Raw genomic sequence first — 19847 nt, 5'->3', positions numbered from 1 at the left:
GCTGTGCTGAACTTTGATCAAAACCACAATAAAATATACTATAAAAATAGATATGTACATAATGTCATCAAGAGAATGCTGGCCAAACCAAGATGAGAGGCGCCCCTCGCCGCCTCTAGGAACACTGGGCCGTGAGTGTGGGTGATGACATTGGGACCTTACGATGGCTCGTGGGCATGGAAAACCATGTGACCATGTGACCACTGTAGAAAACAGTTTGGCAGCGCCTCCAAGTTACACATCGCCCGGTTGTTCCATTTCTAGCTATTCCTATGGTAGTAATTTCTTATGTAAGAATTAATACCAAACTCGTCTCAAGGAGATGGAAATTGAAGAAAGCCCCCAAATTCAATTCGTTCAAGATACTAGAGCGCTCCATTCCTCCCCCACACCAAACCCGCCCCCCATAAATATATTCCCTGGCGTCTCTGGTTCTGCAAATAATCTCAGCCGTGTCCCACAGAACTAGCAGGCATTTGAGGAAATGTCTCTTGATGAGTGCTGTTTAGTCCAAGTCTAAGGTCAGGCCAGCGGTCAGCTAAATGCTGGGCCAGAGGATGCACTCCAATCCTGGTCCTGACCAGTGATGGGAATACACCCACTGCTTCTCAGATGGCTTATTCTACATGCAGCAGGATGGCATTGGAACCCTGCTGAGCTGCCATCCTCAAGATCAGCAGTTCGAAAGCACCAGCCTTTTTCAGGAGTGAAGACGAGGCCTCATATTCCCATAAAGAATTACGATTTGGAAACTCATTGGGGCAGCGCTACCCTGTCTTGTGTCAGATTCAACTCGCAGGCAGAGAGTTCGTTTTGTTTTTTTGGAGGATAGCATTGCAGAGAATCCTGTTTACAATTACTCGCAGATGAATCCTATCAATATCTTCCCTCAGCTTCCTATCCGACCCATGTAGGGAAAGGTCTTTTGATAGGAGTTACATGGTGTAATCAAATTTCACCCAAATCTGTTCTCTACCTCTGAATCTTATTTATGCACATGTGACCTGGGGCCTCTGGCAGGATGTCTCCAGTAGGTATTGGCCTTCTGCTGATCTGAATCAGTTAGGGATTTTCCCAGGCCACTCCAAAGCACCTTTTCTCTCTCAGCCGTGGGCTATCATTTCCTACATCCATTACAAGTCACACCCTCTACTAAGGTCATACCTTCATTCTATCCTTTTCCTGTTTGTTAGATAATCCCTTCTAAAGTAGAACTATAGCCAGAGGCATATGAAATCTAGAATGAGAACATAATGTACATAAGAGAATACATCTTGAAGGGCCATGTTAATTGAGTATATAACTCAGTACCCAAGAGAAATGAAAATATGTCCACATAGAAATGTTTTATAGCACCCTATGACACCCAGGCAAAACACTAAACACTGAGCAACTGGGGGAGCAGAGCAGGGAACTCCCAAGGGAGTACAAAGGATAGACTCTGGGACCAGAGCGTAGCCACCCCCTCGAACTTGACTGGAGGACATGTCTAGAGGTAAAAAATCAGACTTTGATCTATTTCTAGGATTTTCTTTCTTTTTTTAAATTAAATTTTTTTTCTTTTCCTTTTTTAAAAATTAATTTATTCTTTTATGGGTCATTAGTTTTCTTTTTTGTTGTCATTGTTGTGTTCTCTTTTGATTTGTCTTACTATGCCTTGTTTTTTGGTGCATGTTATTTTCTCTGCAGATCTATCTAGATAAGATAGACTGGATGAACAGCCTGGAGGAGAAAACAATGGGACCAATGGTTCTGGGGGGGACATGGGAGAGGGGGAGGCGGCGGGGGTAAGGAGATGGTGGTGTTGGCCAACCCAGGGATAAGGGAGCAACAAGTGATTCAAAATTAGTGGCGAGGAGGTTGTGAGAGGCCTGGTAGCGATTCAGCAAGTGCATTGTAACCGAAAGAAATTACTGAAACCCAAATGAAGGCTGAACATGATAGTGGAACAAGGGGAAAGTAAAAGGAAATAGAGGAAAGAACTAGGAGACAAAAAGTATTTATTTATCGAGGTCTAAATGCAGGCATGTATATATGTAAATATATTTATATAGGATAGCAGGGAAGTAGATCTACATGCATATATTTATAGGTTTAGTATTAAGGCAGCAGATGGACATTGGATCTCCACTCAAGAACTTACTCAATGCAAGAACACTGTGTTCTATTAAATTGGCATTCCATGATGCACACCACCTTCCCAACATGATCGCTGAAGACAAGTTTGTGCATAAGCAAATGTGGTGAAGAAAGCTGATGGTGCCCGGCTATCAAAAGATATAGCGTCTGGGGTCTTAAAGGCTTGCAGGTAAACAAGCAGCCATCTAGCTCAGAAACATCATAGCCCACATGGAAGAAGCACACCAGCCTGTGTGACCACGAGGTGTAGAAGGGCCCAGGTATCAGACATCAAAGAACAAAAAATCATATCATTGTAAATGAGGGTGAGTGCAGAGTGGAGACTCAGAGCCCATCCGTAGGCAACTTGGACACCCTCTTACTGAAGAGTTGTGGGGAAAAGATGAGCCAGTCAGGGTGCAGGGTAGCAACCAAGAAACATACACTTTCCTCTAGTTCTTAAATGCTTCCTCCCCCCACTATCATGATCCCAATTCTACCTTAAAAATCTGGCTAGACCAGAGGATGTACACTGGTACAGATAGGAACTGGAAACACAGGGAATCCAGGACAGATGACTCCTTCAGGAGCAGGGCTGAAAGTGGCGATACCTGGAGGGTGGGGAAAAGGTGGAGTAGAAAGGGGGAACTGATTACAAGGATCTTCTTACCTCCTCCCTGGGGGATGGACAACAGAAAAGTGGGTGAAGGGAGACTTTGGACTGTGTAAAATATGACAAAATAATAATTTATAAATTATCAAGGGTTCATGAGGGGGGGTTGCATGGAGGGAGGGGGACAATGAGGAGCTGATATTAAGGGCTCAAGTAGAAAGCAAATGTTTTGAGAATGATGATGGCAACAAATGTGCAAATGTGCTTGACACAATGGATGTATGTATGGGTTGAGATAAGAATTGTAGGAGCCCCCAATAAAAGTTTTTTAAAAGTTCAGACTTCATAAGCATGTTTTTCAAGATGTTTGACACATTCCAAAATAGTTTTATACTGTTTACTTTTTAGGAAATTCATGGCAACTCAGCTTACTGGTTGAAGAATTAAAGGTTTAAGAAATGCCAAAAAAAGTTTATAGCAGCATTTATTATAGCCAAAATAGCCAAAAAGGAGAAACCACCCAAATATCTGTCAATTCAATGGCTGAAAAAAATGTGGCACATTGGAGAATTACTTGACAGTATTATTTGTCTACTACTGACACATGCTATACAACATGGGTTGAACTTTAAAAATATGCCCATCATATGTGCTTCTGTTTAAAAAAAAAAAAAAACATCTGAAATCTCCAGACCCACCAAGATAGAAAAACTAGTGGTTACTTGCAGCAAAGGAGTTGAGAGAAATGAAAATTACTGCAGATGGGTATAGGATTTTCTTTTGGGGTGATGAAAATATACTAAAATAAGACCATGGGGAAGGTGGAAACTCTGTGAACATAGGAAAAACATTGACTTATGCATGTAGTGGTGAATTGTATGGTATCTGAAATCTCAATAACATTGTTATAAAAATATATGTGTATTTTCATATATTTCCTTGTCATGAGCGTAAATTACCCATGGAATGACACACAGGTTGCTTGGAGGAAGGAAAACTGGATTTCTGTGGCTGACAGGTGTAGAATTGACTTTCTCTTCTGTATCTTGTGAATTTTGAACTTATGATTATATAACTTATTATATAAATGGATAAAAATTAAGTAGTAAAGGATTGCCCATTCACGACCTCTCTTGACTTCACTGTAAACAGGTCCTTCAAGGTTTAGATTATCTGCACAGTAAATGCAAGATCATTCACACGGACATAAAGCCGGAGAACATCCTCATGTGCGTGGACGATGCCTATGTGAGAAGGATGGCCGCGGAGGCCACTGAGTGGCAGAAAGCAGGTGCTCCTCCTCCTTCTGGGTCTGCAGGTGAGGGGGCTGAGCCAGAAGCTGCTTTCTCTTGGTTTGGGGATCCTTGAGAACTGCGCCTTGGAGGCAGTTGAATTAGACATGCATGAGTTAGAGACGTGGCTTGTAAGAGCTTGTTTGGCTGAGTAACCGGAGCTCCACAGCACCACGCTGTAAGCAAGGTGGAGGATTGGCAGGGAAGAGGGAGACCCACAGTGGCGACACGCAGGGACGCCAACTTTGACTTGACTGTAAGCAAGTCCTTCGAGGCCTAAATCTTCTACCCAGGAAATGCAGTCTGGTTTCTAGACATGTCTAGACCACTCATTGCAGCATATGGTGGTTTTTAGTGGTACAAAGCCTGCGGAATACATGATAATATAGATGCACGTCTCCTCTTTTAACCGGGTTGTTCCATAAACTTCTGTCAGTGACTCTGGCATTTATGAACTAGCCTTCACGTCCTTCAGTTGTCAGCTGGTGTTGGGGGATTGACTCTTTAACAGGAATGCATATGATATTTCATTTTAGGGAAATAAGAGATGACTCCGTGTGAACAATGTCTGCCCTTTATGAGTCAGGCTTTTTTGAGTTGGGTAAACTTTCTTTAGATCCCTGTGATTAAGACAATGTGGTAGCACGGGTTTTAAAGTAGTAATCATTAAGAGAAAGTACTCCATTTTAGATGGAAAACTGCAGAATGATAGTGTTAGCCATTTTACTCTAAACATGTGTTTTGTTTCGCTTTGTTTTAGTGAGTACGGCCCCACAACAAAAACCTGTAAGTACTAAAGATGTGCTTTTCTTAACCTTCCTGTCAAAAGGGACTTTGCATTCTTGAACTCTCCAAAGCCTTGGTTTTCCCCAGCAGCTGTTAGGTGGTTGTGGATTTTTGTTGCTCCCTCAAACTGCTGCAGATCTTCTCATGTCCTTACCTGTCAAAAGTGGACATGTGTATGAATACTGTGTAACCTTGACTGTATCATGAATTGGTGTTGTCCGAGGGCACAGTTCCTATGGAGCTGCAAAGGTTAGTGTTGCCCCAAGGTGAGTGGACCCCACTTTTGTCAGGGGCACACCGAAATGAATATCTTGAAGCTTTTCGTGCCATTTCAGGAGAAATTCATTATTTTTAAAGAAAATGTCCCTGTAATTTGTTATCAACAACAAAAACATTGCTCGCAAGCCGCAGTTACATGCATCAATGAAAACTCTGCAACAGTGTTCTGCTAGAGCCTTCTAGGCCTTCCACAGAGCTGTCATCATTCCCCAGTTGCGCTGTCACCTCATGGGGCGGGGCGTTCACCTGCTGCACTAGGAGCACGTGCTCACTTGCTCTGTGGCCGCCGGTGCTTTCCTTGTCATTGGTTTTGTTATGTTTTTGTGGTGATCAGTGTGTTTGTGGACCTGTATCACATGGGGAATGAAGTCGTAGCTAACAGAAAAGGAGAACTATTAAAGCTGTCAGTTACTAATCATGTTGTAATTGAGTGTAGAAAGGTTAAACAGTTTTGTTGTTAACATTTGCATCGTGTAAGAAATACTCTAAGCTATCTACAGCTGTGTTTCTGTGATTGCAGGCGATCATAGCTGTGACTGAGAATTCTGTGTGGTCTAGTGAAAGAGTGGGCGCTAAGGAGACAGCAGCCCCAGTGACTCCTGTGCCGGAAATGGGTCTCCATATCTTCCCATCTGTTGTGTGTGTGTGCTGGACAAGGCTGGCAGTTAGAGTGGGGACTGAGTTGTGATTGCTTTTGCACTCTGTCTGACTGACGGTCAAGTAGTGCTCTCACACACACGCGCGCGCGCGCGCGCGCGATGGAAAATCGGAAGAGGCACTATGAGCTTGTGCTTGGGTTAGAACGGTAACTCGGATCTGTGAAACAGGCCGTGTAACATGAAAGCACACCCAAACCGACCTTAACCAACAGAGGGGCAGGCTATGTGCTCTTCAAGAAACTGCCTGGAAGACCAGAGTGCTGCATGGTGTCCTGCCTGCAGAGAAGGCCGAGTCCCCCTCCATAGTCCTGCCTCTGCACCAGCTGCTTATTTTGATGACTGAGTCTGTGAAACGGTAGAGGTCCCCACTGCCAGTGATAAGTTCTCAACTGTGATTGGAGTCCCTGCCTCCCTTGCTGCTGCTTCATATGCACATTTCTGGCAGTTTATGTCACCCTGGCTGTCGACGGTCGCTCTGTAGATGAGGCCCAAGCCCCAGCAGTGCTGTGGCAAACAGTGAACTATACCTGCTTGGAGGCGTTAAGACGGTGAGGAAAAGGAAGGGCATCCCTGTGTATAGAGGTAGCACAAATACACCGTGTAAGAAGGCTTCTTGTCTAAAAGCAAGAGCACGTCAGCTTCCCCAATTCCGTTTCCAGCCTAAATGCAGGGGGCTCACTGGGCTTGGGTGCATAGCCCTCTGGTGGCGGGACCAGACCCAAGAGTCGCAGACCTAGTTTTTGATGTTAGCTGGCTCTGCTCTCTCTTTCCTGGTCTGATGCATCCCTGACAGGGAGGCAAGGCTTGTGTCTGGGTGGGTGGTTTTAACCGGCATGGACTCGTAAGAGGGATTTGTTAGTGTTTGCAGTGCTGCTGGCACTTTTGCTTTTGTGCTGGGCTTTAAAAAGAAACAAACTGACTGTTGTTCTGCCTTTTTTGTGTGTTTTTTTTGACATGTCGTAGATAGGAAAAATATCTAAAAACAAAAAGAAAAAACTGAAAAAGAAGCAGAAGAGGCAGGCGGAGTTATTGGAAAAACGCCTGCAGGAAATAGAAGAATTAGAGCGAGAGGCCGAAAGGAAAAGAGTAGAAGAAAACATCCCTTCCACTGTCCCTTCCAACGAGCAGGACGGAGATTACCGGGAGTTGAAGCTGACGACGGCCGAGTTAGAGGAGGCAGCCGAGGGAGAGGCCGAGAAGGACCACGGTCAGTGAGACCCTCGAGGTTCCACAGGGGGTTGCATGGTCTAATGTGCATCCTCAGAGCTGAACTCTAGTTGAGTGGACAGAAAATAGTGTGCTGGTTCACTTGAAAATGAATATCAGAAAGACACACACACTGTTTCAAAAGTGTTTTCTGTATCACGTATCTATAATTAACCACTTCCCTTCTTGTAGTTTGTAGTTAACCTTTAACCTGACAGTAATGTTACACTACAAACCTTTTGTGAAGGTTGCCGGGGAAAGTAGAACTGGAAGGGCAGCTCTCTTTAGAAGCTGCCCTCCCCAAGTTAAATTTTTCTAATAAAAGGTTAGTTATTAACTGACGGACAGGATTGATAATGCCTAAAGGTGCTTGCTATCTGTGGTATTAAGGATGTTCAAAAGTGTGTCTTGCTGAAGGCACGGAGGACTTACTGCTACTGTGTTCACGAGAGGGGCCCACCTGGAGTTCTCACTTCTGAACTTGTCTGCGTTTTAAGGTGAGCCCGAGGACCAGGAGGAGAAAGAAGATGCCGAGAAGGAAAACATCGAGAAAGATGAAGATGATGTTGAACAGGAACTCGCACACATCGACCCTACGTGGATAGAATCGCCGAAAACCAATGGCCATATTGAGAATGGCCCTTTCTCCCTGGGACAGCAGCTGGATGATGAAGAGGAGGAGGATGATGAGTGCCCGAACCCCGAGGAATACACCCTGGATGAGCCGGATGCTGAGAGTGATTACACGTATAGCAGCCCATATGAACAATTCAATGGTGAATTGCCAAATGGACGACATAAAATTCCCGAGTCCCAGCTTCCAGAGTTTTCCACCTCCTTGTTCTCTGGACCCTTAGAACCTGTGGCCTGTGGCTCTGCCCATTCTGAGGGTTCCCCACTTACCGAGCAAGAGGAAAGCAGCCCATCCCATGACAGAAGCAGGACGGTTTCGGCCTCTAGTACTGGGGATTTGCCAAAAAGTAAGTGTTCTTCCCATCAGTTGTCGGAGCTCACTATCCCAGGTCCATGCTGTGGATAAGCGCTGGAAGTGGGAAAGCCATCTCTCTGAGCCATTTTCATTTTACACTCATATGCGTATGAACACGGAGTGTGACTGAAAAGCTATCCTGTGCCACGGGGCGTGCATTCTCTTGCCCTCTGCATGCCCAATCCTACTTCTGAGACTTTGAAATCTTATTCTTTCTGTATTTAATCAATGATAATCACACAGCTGCGGAAACCTTTTTAGTGTCTACCACTTATACCTTGTAGTTTTCTAGAATAGGGAGTTTAATTTTAAATTTGTATCTTCCATCTGGTGGTAGTATATTTAGTTTTGTGATCTTCTCCAGTCAAGGAGAATGTCTGTTCTGGTTGGTGATGTCTTTGTAGAGATTGAGACAGTAGTAGATATTAAGATTATTTTGTTTGTTGTTCCTGATTATAAGGCCCAAAACTCAAACCCCCCTCAAAAAAGGGAGTGGGGAGAGATACAACTGAACCAAACAAACACCACTGCTATTGAGTCAGTCCGACTCACAGCAGCCTTGGGTGGGGGTTCTGAGGCTGTATCTCTTTACGGAAACAGAAAGCATCATCGTTCTCCCATGGAGGGGCTGGTGAGTTTGAACCACCGACCTTGAGGTTAAAGATCAATACTTACCCGACAGTCCCATCAGGGCTTCTGAAACTGGCCCAGAATTGAGTCTTAAAGGAAATAACAAAAGAGATCAATGTACTGACAGAATGTAGATTGGAATTTGTTTACTCATCTACCCAAAAAGGCCCTACCTTGCCTCGGTGTGAGTGCCTGTGAAATGCTAAGTGACTTCTTGTAAGCAAAAGAAGTGGGCATCATGGTGGGTCTCCATATTGGCTCTGAGTGGGCAAGCTCAGAAACCTCCTCGGCTCCCTCTGTTGGCCAGAGTGATTAGTGCATGGTCAGTCGTTGCTGATAGGACCCTTGTAAATAACTCTCTTCTTCCAGTCTCCCAGCAGCCTGCCCCAATGAAAGCTATTCACATCCCAACCATGTGCTTTTTATGGGGCACGTTTATCCTCTGCTTACTTTTACCCTGACCAGGGAGAGTTTAAAGGTGCTTTTAAAGACTTTCATGTGGAAGGATATAGGTCCACTTCTCAGACAGGTCAGAGGTAAAAATCAACTTCCTCGGGTTTTTTGCTTTTGTACTTGCACTTTGCCTTACTTATAGATTTATAGAGAGCATAATTGATCACAGGTGCTTTTTAAAAAATCATTTGCTTGTGGCTTTGGTGTCTAGTGTCAAGATGAAACCTCAGCACAAAACTTTCTAGCTCTGGGACTTTGGTTTCTTCCTTTATCTAAGGAAAGAAATGGCTTCCACTAGCACTGGATGAAATCATATTGGATCTAACTAATATGTGACCCAGCAGAGTAGCATCATCTGAAAACAAGCTTCTCAGTGAATGCTTGCCTTGGTCAGCAGCTACGCAGGGAGGTGAGCATGACCTTGCCCTGTTGCCATGAACAGTTGTAAGACTTGAGGACTAACGCATAGATGGGGTGTCGTCAGACCTTAGGTTCCTGGCCCACTGCATCCTGATTCATCTTGAATGATGGTGAGAGCTGGGAGAGTTATTTGTATAGATCTGGAAATTTCACATTGGAGTGAATGAGTGAGTGGCAAAAGAAAAATCTCCAAGTTTAGATTATTAAACTTAAAACATGTTGTTTAAAAAGAAAACAGTATGTGCTAGGTCAGAGAACTGTTCACACCCCGTTCTTGGCATGATGACATCCTGACATCCCACTCCAGGTGGGCTCCTTTTGTGAACACAGTAGCAGTAGGACTTGGATTTACACGGGGACCTTAACCCTACTGACCCTGACCTCAGACTCCACTTTGTCCAACTGCTCCTATTGGCCATTCCCACTCCGTTGTTTTTAGCTTTCTTAAGTGTTAGTGTACCTCTTAATTTCTGTTCAGCCAGCTCTCCTTTTCGATCCACAGTCTTTCCCCAACATCCCTGAGCCCTATCCCTGATTTCCAGTGGCACGATGGCCAGACCATGTCCATCTTTGAACAACCTCCAGCCCCCGATGTCCCAAAGCTGTGATGGGGGTCTCAAGGATATAGAGTAGAAAACAAAGCCACCGCGCCCTTGCCCTTGTTGTAGCAGAGGCAGGCCGGCCAGGAGCAAATGATTGAGAAGACAAAGGAGTGTGTGTACCATGTGACGAGACCCACGGTGGAGAGGAGGTGATGGGCCAGGAGCTGGATGGCAGGGCTCCTGGAGCCCCACCAAGGAGACAAATGGCACTGGCAAATATCTGTCTGCAACAACTTGCATCTGTTTATGACCTTGTCCAGAATTGTGTTATAGAATGTTGGGTTTTTTCATTCCTCATTTCCTCTCCGTTTATTCACCAACCTTCACCTGTAGCGAAGACCTTTTCTTGTCCTCCTGTGTAAATCTTGTGCACTGTCCGTAATTTGGGAGCACTCGTGGGCAGAGTTCATGAGGATGCGTCCACTTGACAGGGACGGACGGCATGTAACAGCCCTAGGGGTGCCTCGGTGCCCCTCAGGACATGAGAATGCTGGTGGTGAACATTGCTGTGCCTTTTCTGAACTTTCCCTCCTGTTACCATCGGTCTTCTCCTGTTCCTCCACGGTCCATCCTTGGGCAGCCTTCGATTCCTCTGTCGTTTAGTGCTACAGAGGTGACGTGCTGCCTTCTGCATGACATGCTTCCAGCCTGGCTTCTCTTGCCCGTTTTCCCTCCTGTTCATATGTCGTCCTTGGTCACTGGCATTGCCTTTCTTCCTTGGAGAAGGTGCACTCTCAGAGTGGAGTGTGTTTGCACCATTGTCTCCTCGGACTTAGTGCTGAGGTAAGTATCTATTGAACAGTGAGCAAACACAGGAGTGGTCATCAGATTGCATCCCCCCTCCTCCCTTTCCCCATCTCGCTCCCGGACTCCAGCACGCAGCCCCCTCTCACTCAGCCCTGCCCATTGCCATCCTCTTACCATGCAGGCCTGGTCCACTGTTGGCAAGTTTCAGGGATGTGCCCAGGCATCTGGTGGAGGCAGCTGACTCAGTCACGTCATCACCTCTGTGACCTCCTGTTGGGTGTTTCCTTCATGGAAGGGGTCTGCTCAGGAGCATTGTTTCCCAACATGGGCAATACCACGTTTGGAAGGCTGCAAAGCTGATAGCTTAATTTCATCCTGGATTATGAGGCTACAAGAGGAGTGGGCTCTGCTCAGGACCTTGTGTAGCTCCCTGTGGTTAGACTAGAGGGCGCACACTGGGGAGTGAGCAGCAGAAGAAAAGACTGAAAGCTGAGAGGAAGAGGCTGCTTTTCTCGGAGGACAGCTGCGCTGGAGCCATGGCATGTGTCTCAGCTTGGCTCGTTAAAGCCCAGAGGGCCTGGGGCAATACTGCCTGCTGGCTCCCCCCAGACAGAGGACCTGCGCAGTAGCCTGTTAGGGCTTCACCCAGCCTGCTGTGATGCAGCTCCTACCCTCGGTCCTTGCTGCCCATCTGTTCTCTGTACCCCAGTCAAGCTCGGCCCATTGTCGTCCTCTTCCCCACAGCACTCAGTGGTGACATTCAGACTCCCAAACTTGGTAAGCCTACCACCCCCTTTTCAGGGGGGGAAAAATGACTTGGCGCCCCCCCCCCCATGGTAATGAAAACCTTGTGTAATATAGTTCATAATTTGAGCATGTAAAAGCTTTTGTACTGTAGCTCATAGTTCAGGATAAAGTACAGGTATCTGCAATTGCAATTTCCCTCGATTGCTCCAGGATGCCCAGGGGATGGTATCATCCACTCTGGGAAATACCAGTCTGTTCCTGGCAGCTGGTAGCCCCTGTCTTTCTTAGCCCTGTTCATTCTGAACCACCTACGCCATGACTTCTTTCTGTTTGTCAAAACTGTGACTTAGTTTCTGCCTCTGGGCCCTGGTACTGGCTGCCCTTCCCTGTTCTCCCTTTTTAAAATTTAGGCCTCTCCTCAGAACACATCTCCCTAAATACTGCCCTCTTCCAACACCCCTTCCCCTGGCCCCATCTCTGTCCCAGGCTGTGATTTCCTTACAGGGAGCACTGCTCCAAGGTGTGGAACACTCATTTACTTATTACCCACATTCCAAGTTTCTTATTGGGATGTGTTAAGGGTAAGGGAATGTTGTATGTCTTGTTCATGCTGTCTTCCCACTGCCAGACTGGCTCCTGGCACCTAGAGGCCAGGAGGTGTTGAAGGAGCCAGTCAGTGCTGGCGTGCGCTCTCCTCGTTGTGCTCCTTGCTTGTGCCACCTTCATACCGAGAGGATCATGCCTGCTTGGTAAGGATTCTTTAGGGTGAAGGGCATCAGTTAATGTGGGCCAAACACAGTCCAGTCTGGCGGCAGCCATCTTCCTCGTCCCTAGGGTGGTAACTTCAAATGGAATGAGAATGACTCCGTGTCACCCTAGAGTGGGCGATTGAAGAATGATGTACTGGCTTCAGCCTCTTTGGAACTGAGATCTTCCATTCTTGTCCCCTCCCTCCCTCCTTCCCTCCCTCTCTCAAAACACACACACACACACACACAATGGAGACAGCAGTTATAGGCTGGTTTTTCTTTTTGGAAGGAAGACACCAAGGGGGACTGATCCCATGCTCGCATTATTCGTGAGCAGGGAGCTGTGGGCACTCTCACAGGAGTAGACAACCTGACCCCGTATGTTTGCACAGTGGAGTAAGAAGTGTTAGCGTCCCTAAGTTGGAATAGGCTTTGACCGTGCCTTCAAGTAACTTATACTACACAAAGACAGGAAAATAAGCAAATCTTCTCATCTCTCATATGGATACTGAAATAAATTAACTACAATTATTTGGAATGCATTTGAGGTAGGTGACTTAATTTATGATCCTTAGCTAGGATGGCACAGAATTTTTTTGGTTAAGTTAAAGAAGGATATTAAGAACCCAAAAGCCTATAAGCTATGTTATGATGTGTCTTTTATTAAAGTAGTATCGCATCTTAAACTATATTTCCTCTGGCTTAATTGAGTTATGCAGCTCATTGGGTGTGTTTCAGAAACAAGTGAGAGTGGGTGGCCCAATGGTGCCGTCACATGAACATCTTACTAATCTTCTTTTGTTTTTACAAAATATACATGGGGAGTGTATCGCAGTTATTGAGACTGTGCACAGCACAACATGCCCAGTTCCCTGTATCTGCATGTGGCTCAGTGGCACGGGCAGCACACTGCAAACACAGCCATTCTCACTCTCCTCTCTGAGTTGGTTTTACTTCATGACGTAAACTCACTGGTGCCCCCAACCCAAGGCTCATACTTAAATCTTCTGAGTTGCTCTTGTCAGTTTGATCCCATGTAGACAGATCTTAACAAAGCAGAATGCTCCCAGCAGACAGGTAAGTAAAACTAGTTTGGAGAAACTTTCAGGTGACAATTTTGGTTTAAGGTTTAAAGATTATCTCAGGGCAGTACTTTGATAAGTGTCTTAAGTCTCAACGGTTCAGAAATTCTGTTGTGCATTCCCTCCCCCGTTGGCTTGGGATTCTTCTGTAGAATCTTTGAGGTACCATGAAGTTCTTTCAGTGTCATGGCAAAGGAAGGAAGCAAGTCATGAAAACAGTTAGCCACACATTTAATATCTTCCTATCTCTGCCTCTCCTCCTCTAGTGTTCCTGGGATGTAGAGACTAGTTGTTGGGTCTTGGATGGCCATGTGTAATCTTTTTTTTTCTTCTGTTTACCTAGAAATTTTATTATGAACATTGAACTTTAATTTCATAGTTTTCATGAGTCACAAATTAACAATTTAGATTTTTCAATTTTTTAAGATACATGGCATCAGCCATAGATTTAAGTAGATAATGAATTCACAAAAAGAAAATAAATTTTAAAAGACTGAAAAGAGAAAACCACCATATTAATATGTAAACAGCAAAAACTACAAAGCAAGAAGGGTGAACAAATAATATAATTACAGGATTTCCAAATGAAGAGGAAGTCCAGACAAAATCTAGATAGATCAGGTCATTAAAACAATTTTTTTAATTAGGGGCTTATACAACTCTTATCACAGTCCATATATACATCAATTGTGTAAAGCACATTTGTACATTCATTGCCCTCATCATTCTCAAAACATTTGCTCTCCACTTAAGCCCCTGGCATGAGCTCCTCATTTTTTTCCCCTCCCTTCCCAATCCCCCCTCCCTCATGAACCCTTGATAATTTATAAATTATTATTTTGTTATATCTTGCCCTCTCCGAAGTCTCCCTTCACCCACTTCTCTGTTGTCTGTCCCCCAGGGAGACACATGCAGATCCTTATAATTGGTTCCCCCTTTCTGACCCACCTTCCCAGTATCACCACTCACACCACTGGTCCTGAAGGGATCATCTCCCCTGGATTCCCTGTCTTTCCAGTTCCTATCTGTACCAGTGTACGCACCATCCTCTGTTCTAGCCAGACTTGCAAGGTAGAATTGGGATCATGATAGTTGAGGGTAGGTGGGGAGGAAGCATTTAGGAACCAGAAGAAAGTTGTATTTTTCATCGTTGCTACATTGTACCCTGACTGGCTCATCGCCTCCCCGAGACCCTTCTTTAAGGGGATCTCCAGTGGCTTACACATGGGCTTTGGGTCTCCACTCCGCACTTCCCCCCTCATTCACTATGGAAGATTTTTTATTCTGATGATGCCTGATACCTGACCCCTTCGACAACTTGTGATCACAATGGCTGGTGTGCTTCTTCCATGTGGGCTTTGTTGATACTGAGCCAGATGACCGCTTGTTCACCTTCAAGCCTTTGAGACCCCAGACACTCTTTATGTTTTCATAGCTGGGCACCATCAGCTTTCTTGGCATGTCTTCTTCTTAAGGCCCCAGACTCTATGCCACAAATTGTGGGGCAGAACAGGAGCACTAAATGGCTTATTGGACTAATGGACTAGGATATCCCATGAAACCATGACCCAAACCCCCAAACCAAGGAACCATGTTCCATGAGGTGTTTCAATATATATAAGCAGACTCATTAGCTTTTTTCTTTCATTTTTGTAAGTATTACACAACTTTTTCCAACTCAACTTTTGACAGGTGTACAACTTTTTGATAATGGTTACAATAATTGAATGTGCCATCGTGTCCCTAATCAATGTATATTTCTACCACTGTAAACTCTTTTCCCTGCCCCTTCTGCCTCCAGTAACTACTAATACAATTCATATTTTTAGGTTAGCCTTTTCTTATCTTTTTTCCATAAGTGAGGTCATCCAATATTTGACCTTTTATGATTGGCTTATTTTACTCAGCATAATGTCTTCCAGGTCTAACCTTGTTGTAGCACATGCATATCAAGACTGTTTCTCCTCCTGCCTGTGTAGTATTTCACTCGATGTGTGTTTGGACCATAGTTTGTTTATCCTTTCATCTGTGGTTGTGCATTTGGGTGGTTTCTACCCTTTGACTGTTGTCACTAGTGCACAGTGCACATTGGTGTACACATCTCCTCTTGCAGGTCTTTTGGGTGTATATCTAGAATTTGAATGACTGGATCATGGGGTAGCTTTACTTTGTTTTTCTTATTTTGGGGGTGGGGCACCATACTGTTTTCCACGATATCATTCTGTATTCCCACCAGCAATGGTTCCAGGCTCCCCACATCTTCACCAATATTTGTTATTTTCTGTTTGTTTTGGTAATGTGTTTAATTTTGGTCATCCGGTAGGAATACACTGGTATCTGGTATCTCTGCTCATCATTTGTATCTCTCAGGTGGCTGGTGACATCAAGTATCTGTCCATGTGTTTAGTGATCATTTGTGTAACGTCTGTGGTGAAATTTCTATTCACAACTGCTCGGCTTATGGTTACCGTATTTATCTTTCTGTTGTTACGTTGTCGGAGTTTGAGGTATATTTTGTGTTTTAGATAGTTTTTGGTTGTACGATTTCTAAAGATATTCTTCCAGCTGGGTAGCTTTTCACTTTTGGGTCCCGTCTTCTTGTTTGTTTGTTTTGCCTTGTTTTGTGTGTGCTTTGGTTGTTCTGTTAAATAATACATTGTTGAAAGCCAGGCCTGAAAATGTTACCCCTACTGGTTCTAAGAATTTCATGGTTTTTTTATGTCATATTGAAATCCTTAATTCATTTTTAATTGTTTTGTGTGTGGTGTGAGGCATGGATTCTGTTTCCTTTTTCCTCCGTTATTCTGACACTATTTAAGAGACTCTTCTTTCTCCATCAAATGGACTTTAGTACCTTGGACCATGGGTGTGTGAGCTTATTTTTTATTTCATTTCTTTCCCATTAGTCTGTGGGTCTCTTGTTGTGTACTACCAGGCTTTTCAGTAAGCAGGAGGCTCTCCAACTTCACCCTTCTCTTTGAACGTGGTTTTAGAGTTTGGGGGGGTATGTGAAGCAGAAGATTGGTTTTTCCATTTCTGTAAAGATGGCTTTTAGAATTTTAATTTTAATTGCATATAAATCACTTTGTGTAGTATTGGCATCTTAATGTAATCTGTATACAGGGAACAGCTTTCTGTTTTTTAAAGTCGTAAGTTCTCTCAGTGGTTTTTCATAATTTTCATTATATAGATCCTTTATGTCCCTAACTCAGTGAATTTCCTAGGTGTTTTATTCTGTCAGTGGTTCTCAACCTTCCTAATGCTGCGACTCTTTAATATAGTTCCTCATGTAGTGGTGACCCCCCCCAACCATAAAATTATCTTTGTTGCTACTTCATAACTGTAATTTTGCTACTGTTGTGAATTGGACAAACCCCTATGAAAGGGAAATTCAACACCTAAAGGGGTCCAACCCACAGGTTGAGAACCGCTGACTTAGATGCTACTGTAAGTAAAGTGGTTTCCCTGACCTTCCTTTTAGACTTCTCTGGCTGGGGAGAGACACTCAACTTTGTTTGTTGGCCTTGCATCGCGCAGCTTTTGCTAAATTCATCCGGTGTCTGTAGGTACTTGCTTGCAAACTCATTGGGATTTTTCTGTATCTATCATGGCATTCATGAATAAAGATGATGTTACTTATTTTCAAATCTAGAGACCTTTGGTTTCTGTTGAATGGAAGTGGTGAAGAGGGCCCCTTGTCTTGCTCCTGCTTTCGGTATGCTGTTGTCTTTTCATATGTATCCCTATTCATATGAAAGGATTTCTGTTCCAAGCTTGTGAGTTCTTAACCAAGAAAATGGGTTGTATTTTAGCAGGTGTTTTTTCTATATCCATAGAAACGATCTGTTTGTTTTTTTCCGTATTGATGTGGTTTATTATGTTGATTGATGTTCTAATATCGAATCATCCCTGCATTCTTGGAATGCATCCTATTTAATCATGGTGTCTCTCATAATATGCTGTTTGACTCTATTTGCTGGTATTTGGTTGAAGATTTTTTGCTCCTCTATTCATAAGAAATAATTGGCCTCTGATTTTCTTCCTGTGATATGTTTAGTGTTGTGATCAAAGTTATGTTGCTTCCTATAATGAATTCAGGACTATTTTACCTCCTTTTTCTTTTAGAAGAATTTGAACAGAATTCTTGTAAATCCTTCTCTAGATGCTTGGCATTCCTCAGAGAAGCCCATCTGGTCCAGAACGTAGGGGGAAGAAAGGGAAGGTGAGGTTTGATCAGCGATTTAATCTCTTTACTATATGAGTCTGCCACGACTTTCTATTTCTTCTTGAGTCAGTTAGAGCAGGTCGTATGCTGCTAAGTATTTGTTCATGTCATCCAGGTAGTTCAGTTTGTGACTTACACTTGTTCACAGTATTCTATTTTAATTCTGTTTTACGTTGGTCCAGTTGCACTGTTTCCTCTTTAATTTCTTATTTTGCTGATTTGTACTTATGTTCAGTCTGCCTAAAAGTTTGTCACTTTTACTGACCAAAGAATCAACTTCTGATTTTGTTAATCTGCTTATTTTTCTGTTCTGGATTTTATTATTCCAACTAACTCAGTGTCTTGTCTATTTTTTTTAATACACAGTTTTATTGGAGTATAACTCATATACAATTTAATAGTTCATTCGTATTAAGAAGAGTTGTACAGTCATCACTATAATCAGTTTTACCAGCTAACTCATTTTCATGGAGAAAACGACACCCGGGATCTGAGGAGACCATGTCATGCCTTAGGCATGCAGCTTCTTCCTCCTCTCCCGCCAAGCCTTGGGTCTGAACTACTTTGGGGGAGAACTCACCATTTGGTTCCCTCTTTTCTCTGCCTGCTCTCTGATGCCTGGGGATCATATCATCCCTCACTGACCAGGTTGTAGCCTCAGGCCCCTGCGGGTGGTCATGTGGGTCTGGCCAGCCACCCAGTGCAGGCAGCCAGGTGTGACCGCAGGGAGGTCTCCTCCTTGACCTCCTTCCTTGACAACTGGGCACCAAGGAGTTTGTCATTTGCCAAAGCCTTACACATTTTAGGTGTTGAACGTAAGATTTGAACCCAGGTTCACTAATCTCGAATTCTCTCTTCTTTTCTGCTTGATTAGGTGACTTGCATTAGGAATTCATAGGCCCATTCCCAGTGCTGTCCTCTCAGCCGTCAACTCAGTGTTTTTCTGGTACCCTGGAGCTCTGGCTGCTGCTCCATCAGCGTGTGCCCTGTCACTTCTCAGCATCCCTGCGCTGCTGCTCGACAGCTCACACCTGGGGTTGGGGCCACTCCACTGTGGACTCCCATCCTTCAAAGCAGGGACATTGGACTCGGGCAGGTAGCAAGAAGGGGACACAAAGCTTGGCTGGCCTGCTTGATCCTCTGAGGAATCGCTCTTGAAGGTTAAACAAGTCCTCCATTCTCTCAGCCTCCCCTAGAGCCCTCCTGCAGAGCTTTATGGGTGCCGAAGGTCCCAGCGCCATGCTGGTAAACGGACTACCTTATTGGGGGTCAGCTTACCTGAGCCTTCCTGCCTGGGTGGGGCCACTGCACAGTGATTCCTTAGCACTGGGGTTCCAAAGGAGGTTTCCTTTTCTTTTAGATGAACAAAAGGACTCTCTGAGGTGGGTGTTTGATGTTCTGGCTTTGAGTAGGCCTTTCTGTTTAGTCTGTAAATACCACTTCAGAAATACCTTTGAAATCCATGGCTACTTCTTTCTCATCCTTTCCTGAAAGCGGAGCTTATAGGTCATTTTGTGGTTTAATGATGAAGATGCTGACTCACTTCAGGATTTTCAGTTTAGGGCTCACCAAGTTAGTTTTCCTGTCACTTGCTCCCTGGTTAACCATGGTTGGGGCTTGTCTGAGGTGTTCTCCTGGTCCTGGAAGCCCCAGAAAGCCAGGTCCGATGCTGCTGTGGAGACTCCCTAAGGGCTAACCTGTTACTGAGAATGGCAAGGCCCTGGGGAGGGCACTCAAGAGCTTTACTCTCAAAGCTCAGGTCATCTTAGGAGACCTTCGTTCCAGAGTCTGCCTTGTCCAAAGACACAACCACATAACTTTGACCAACCATCATGTAGCCTTGAGTCCTGTCCGGGTTTGGCCCAAGCCCAGAGGGAGATATTGGGATGGTGGATGGTGTGAGCGCAGCGCCCTAGGAGTCTGTCCCTGCTTGGTTTCCCACAAAGGCAGCTCCTCCCCTGGCGCTCCTGTGGCAAAGCACAAGTGAGCTTGATGTGAGCATGTGCAGGAGCGGAGCAGCTGGGAAGATGCAGGCAGGAAAGCACCAGGCTGGCTTGTTCCATGGTGGTCCAAGTGATGAGATCACAGGTAACACGAGAAAGGGCAAGGCTACATCTCGGAGGTCTTTGACCAGCCCTGTTTACCTGTAATTTACACAGTGTTTTCGAGGCTGGCGACTAAGAGTTTTACCTTCCACTGGGTGTAGCTTGCAGCATTCCAGGTCTAAAAGATCACACCATCACTTTTCGAG

At 44.7% G+C, this 19847-nt stretch overlaps 1 protein-coding gene across 4 annotated transcripts in view; it reads left to right on the top strand.

Annotated features, from left to right (window-relative positions):
- The window catches only part of SRPK2 (SRSF protein kinase 2), a 249897-nt gene that overhangs the window by 213167 nt on the left and 16883 nt on the right, over positions 1 to 19847 (top strand). For 3 of the 4 annotated variants that reach the window (XM_075558526.1, XM_075558522.1, XM_075558524.1), the window contains exons 8-11: positions 3884 to 4049; positions 4784 to 4809; positions 6711 to 6954; positions 7451 to 7933. In XM_075558526.1, coding sequence (XP_075414641.1) covers positions 3884 to 4049; positions 4784 to 4809; positions 6711 to 6954; positions 7451 to 7933 — 919 coding nt within the window. The remainder of the gene's footprint in view (positions 1 to 3883; positions 4050 to 4783; positions 4810 to 6710; positions 6955 to 7450; positions 7934 to 19847) is intronic. The other variant, XM_075558523.1, reaches the window with a different exon arrangement.

The sequence above is a fragment of the Tenrec ecaudatus genome, chromosome 9, assembly GCF_050624435.1.
Source record: "Tenrec ecaudatus isolate mTenEca1 chromosome 9, mTenEca1.hap1, whole genome shotgun sequence".
Taxonomy (NCBI): Eukaryota; Metazoa; Chordata; class Mammalia; order Afrosoricida; family Tenrecidae; genus Tenrec; species Tenrec ecaudatus.
This window is presented reverse-complemented; position numbering and strand designations above follow the sequence as displayed.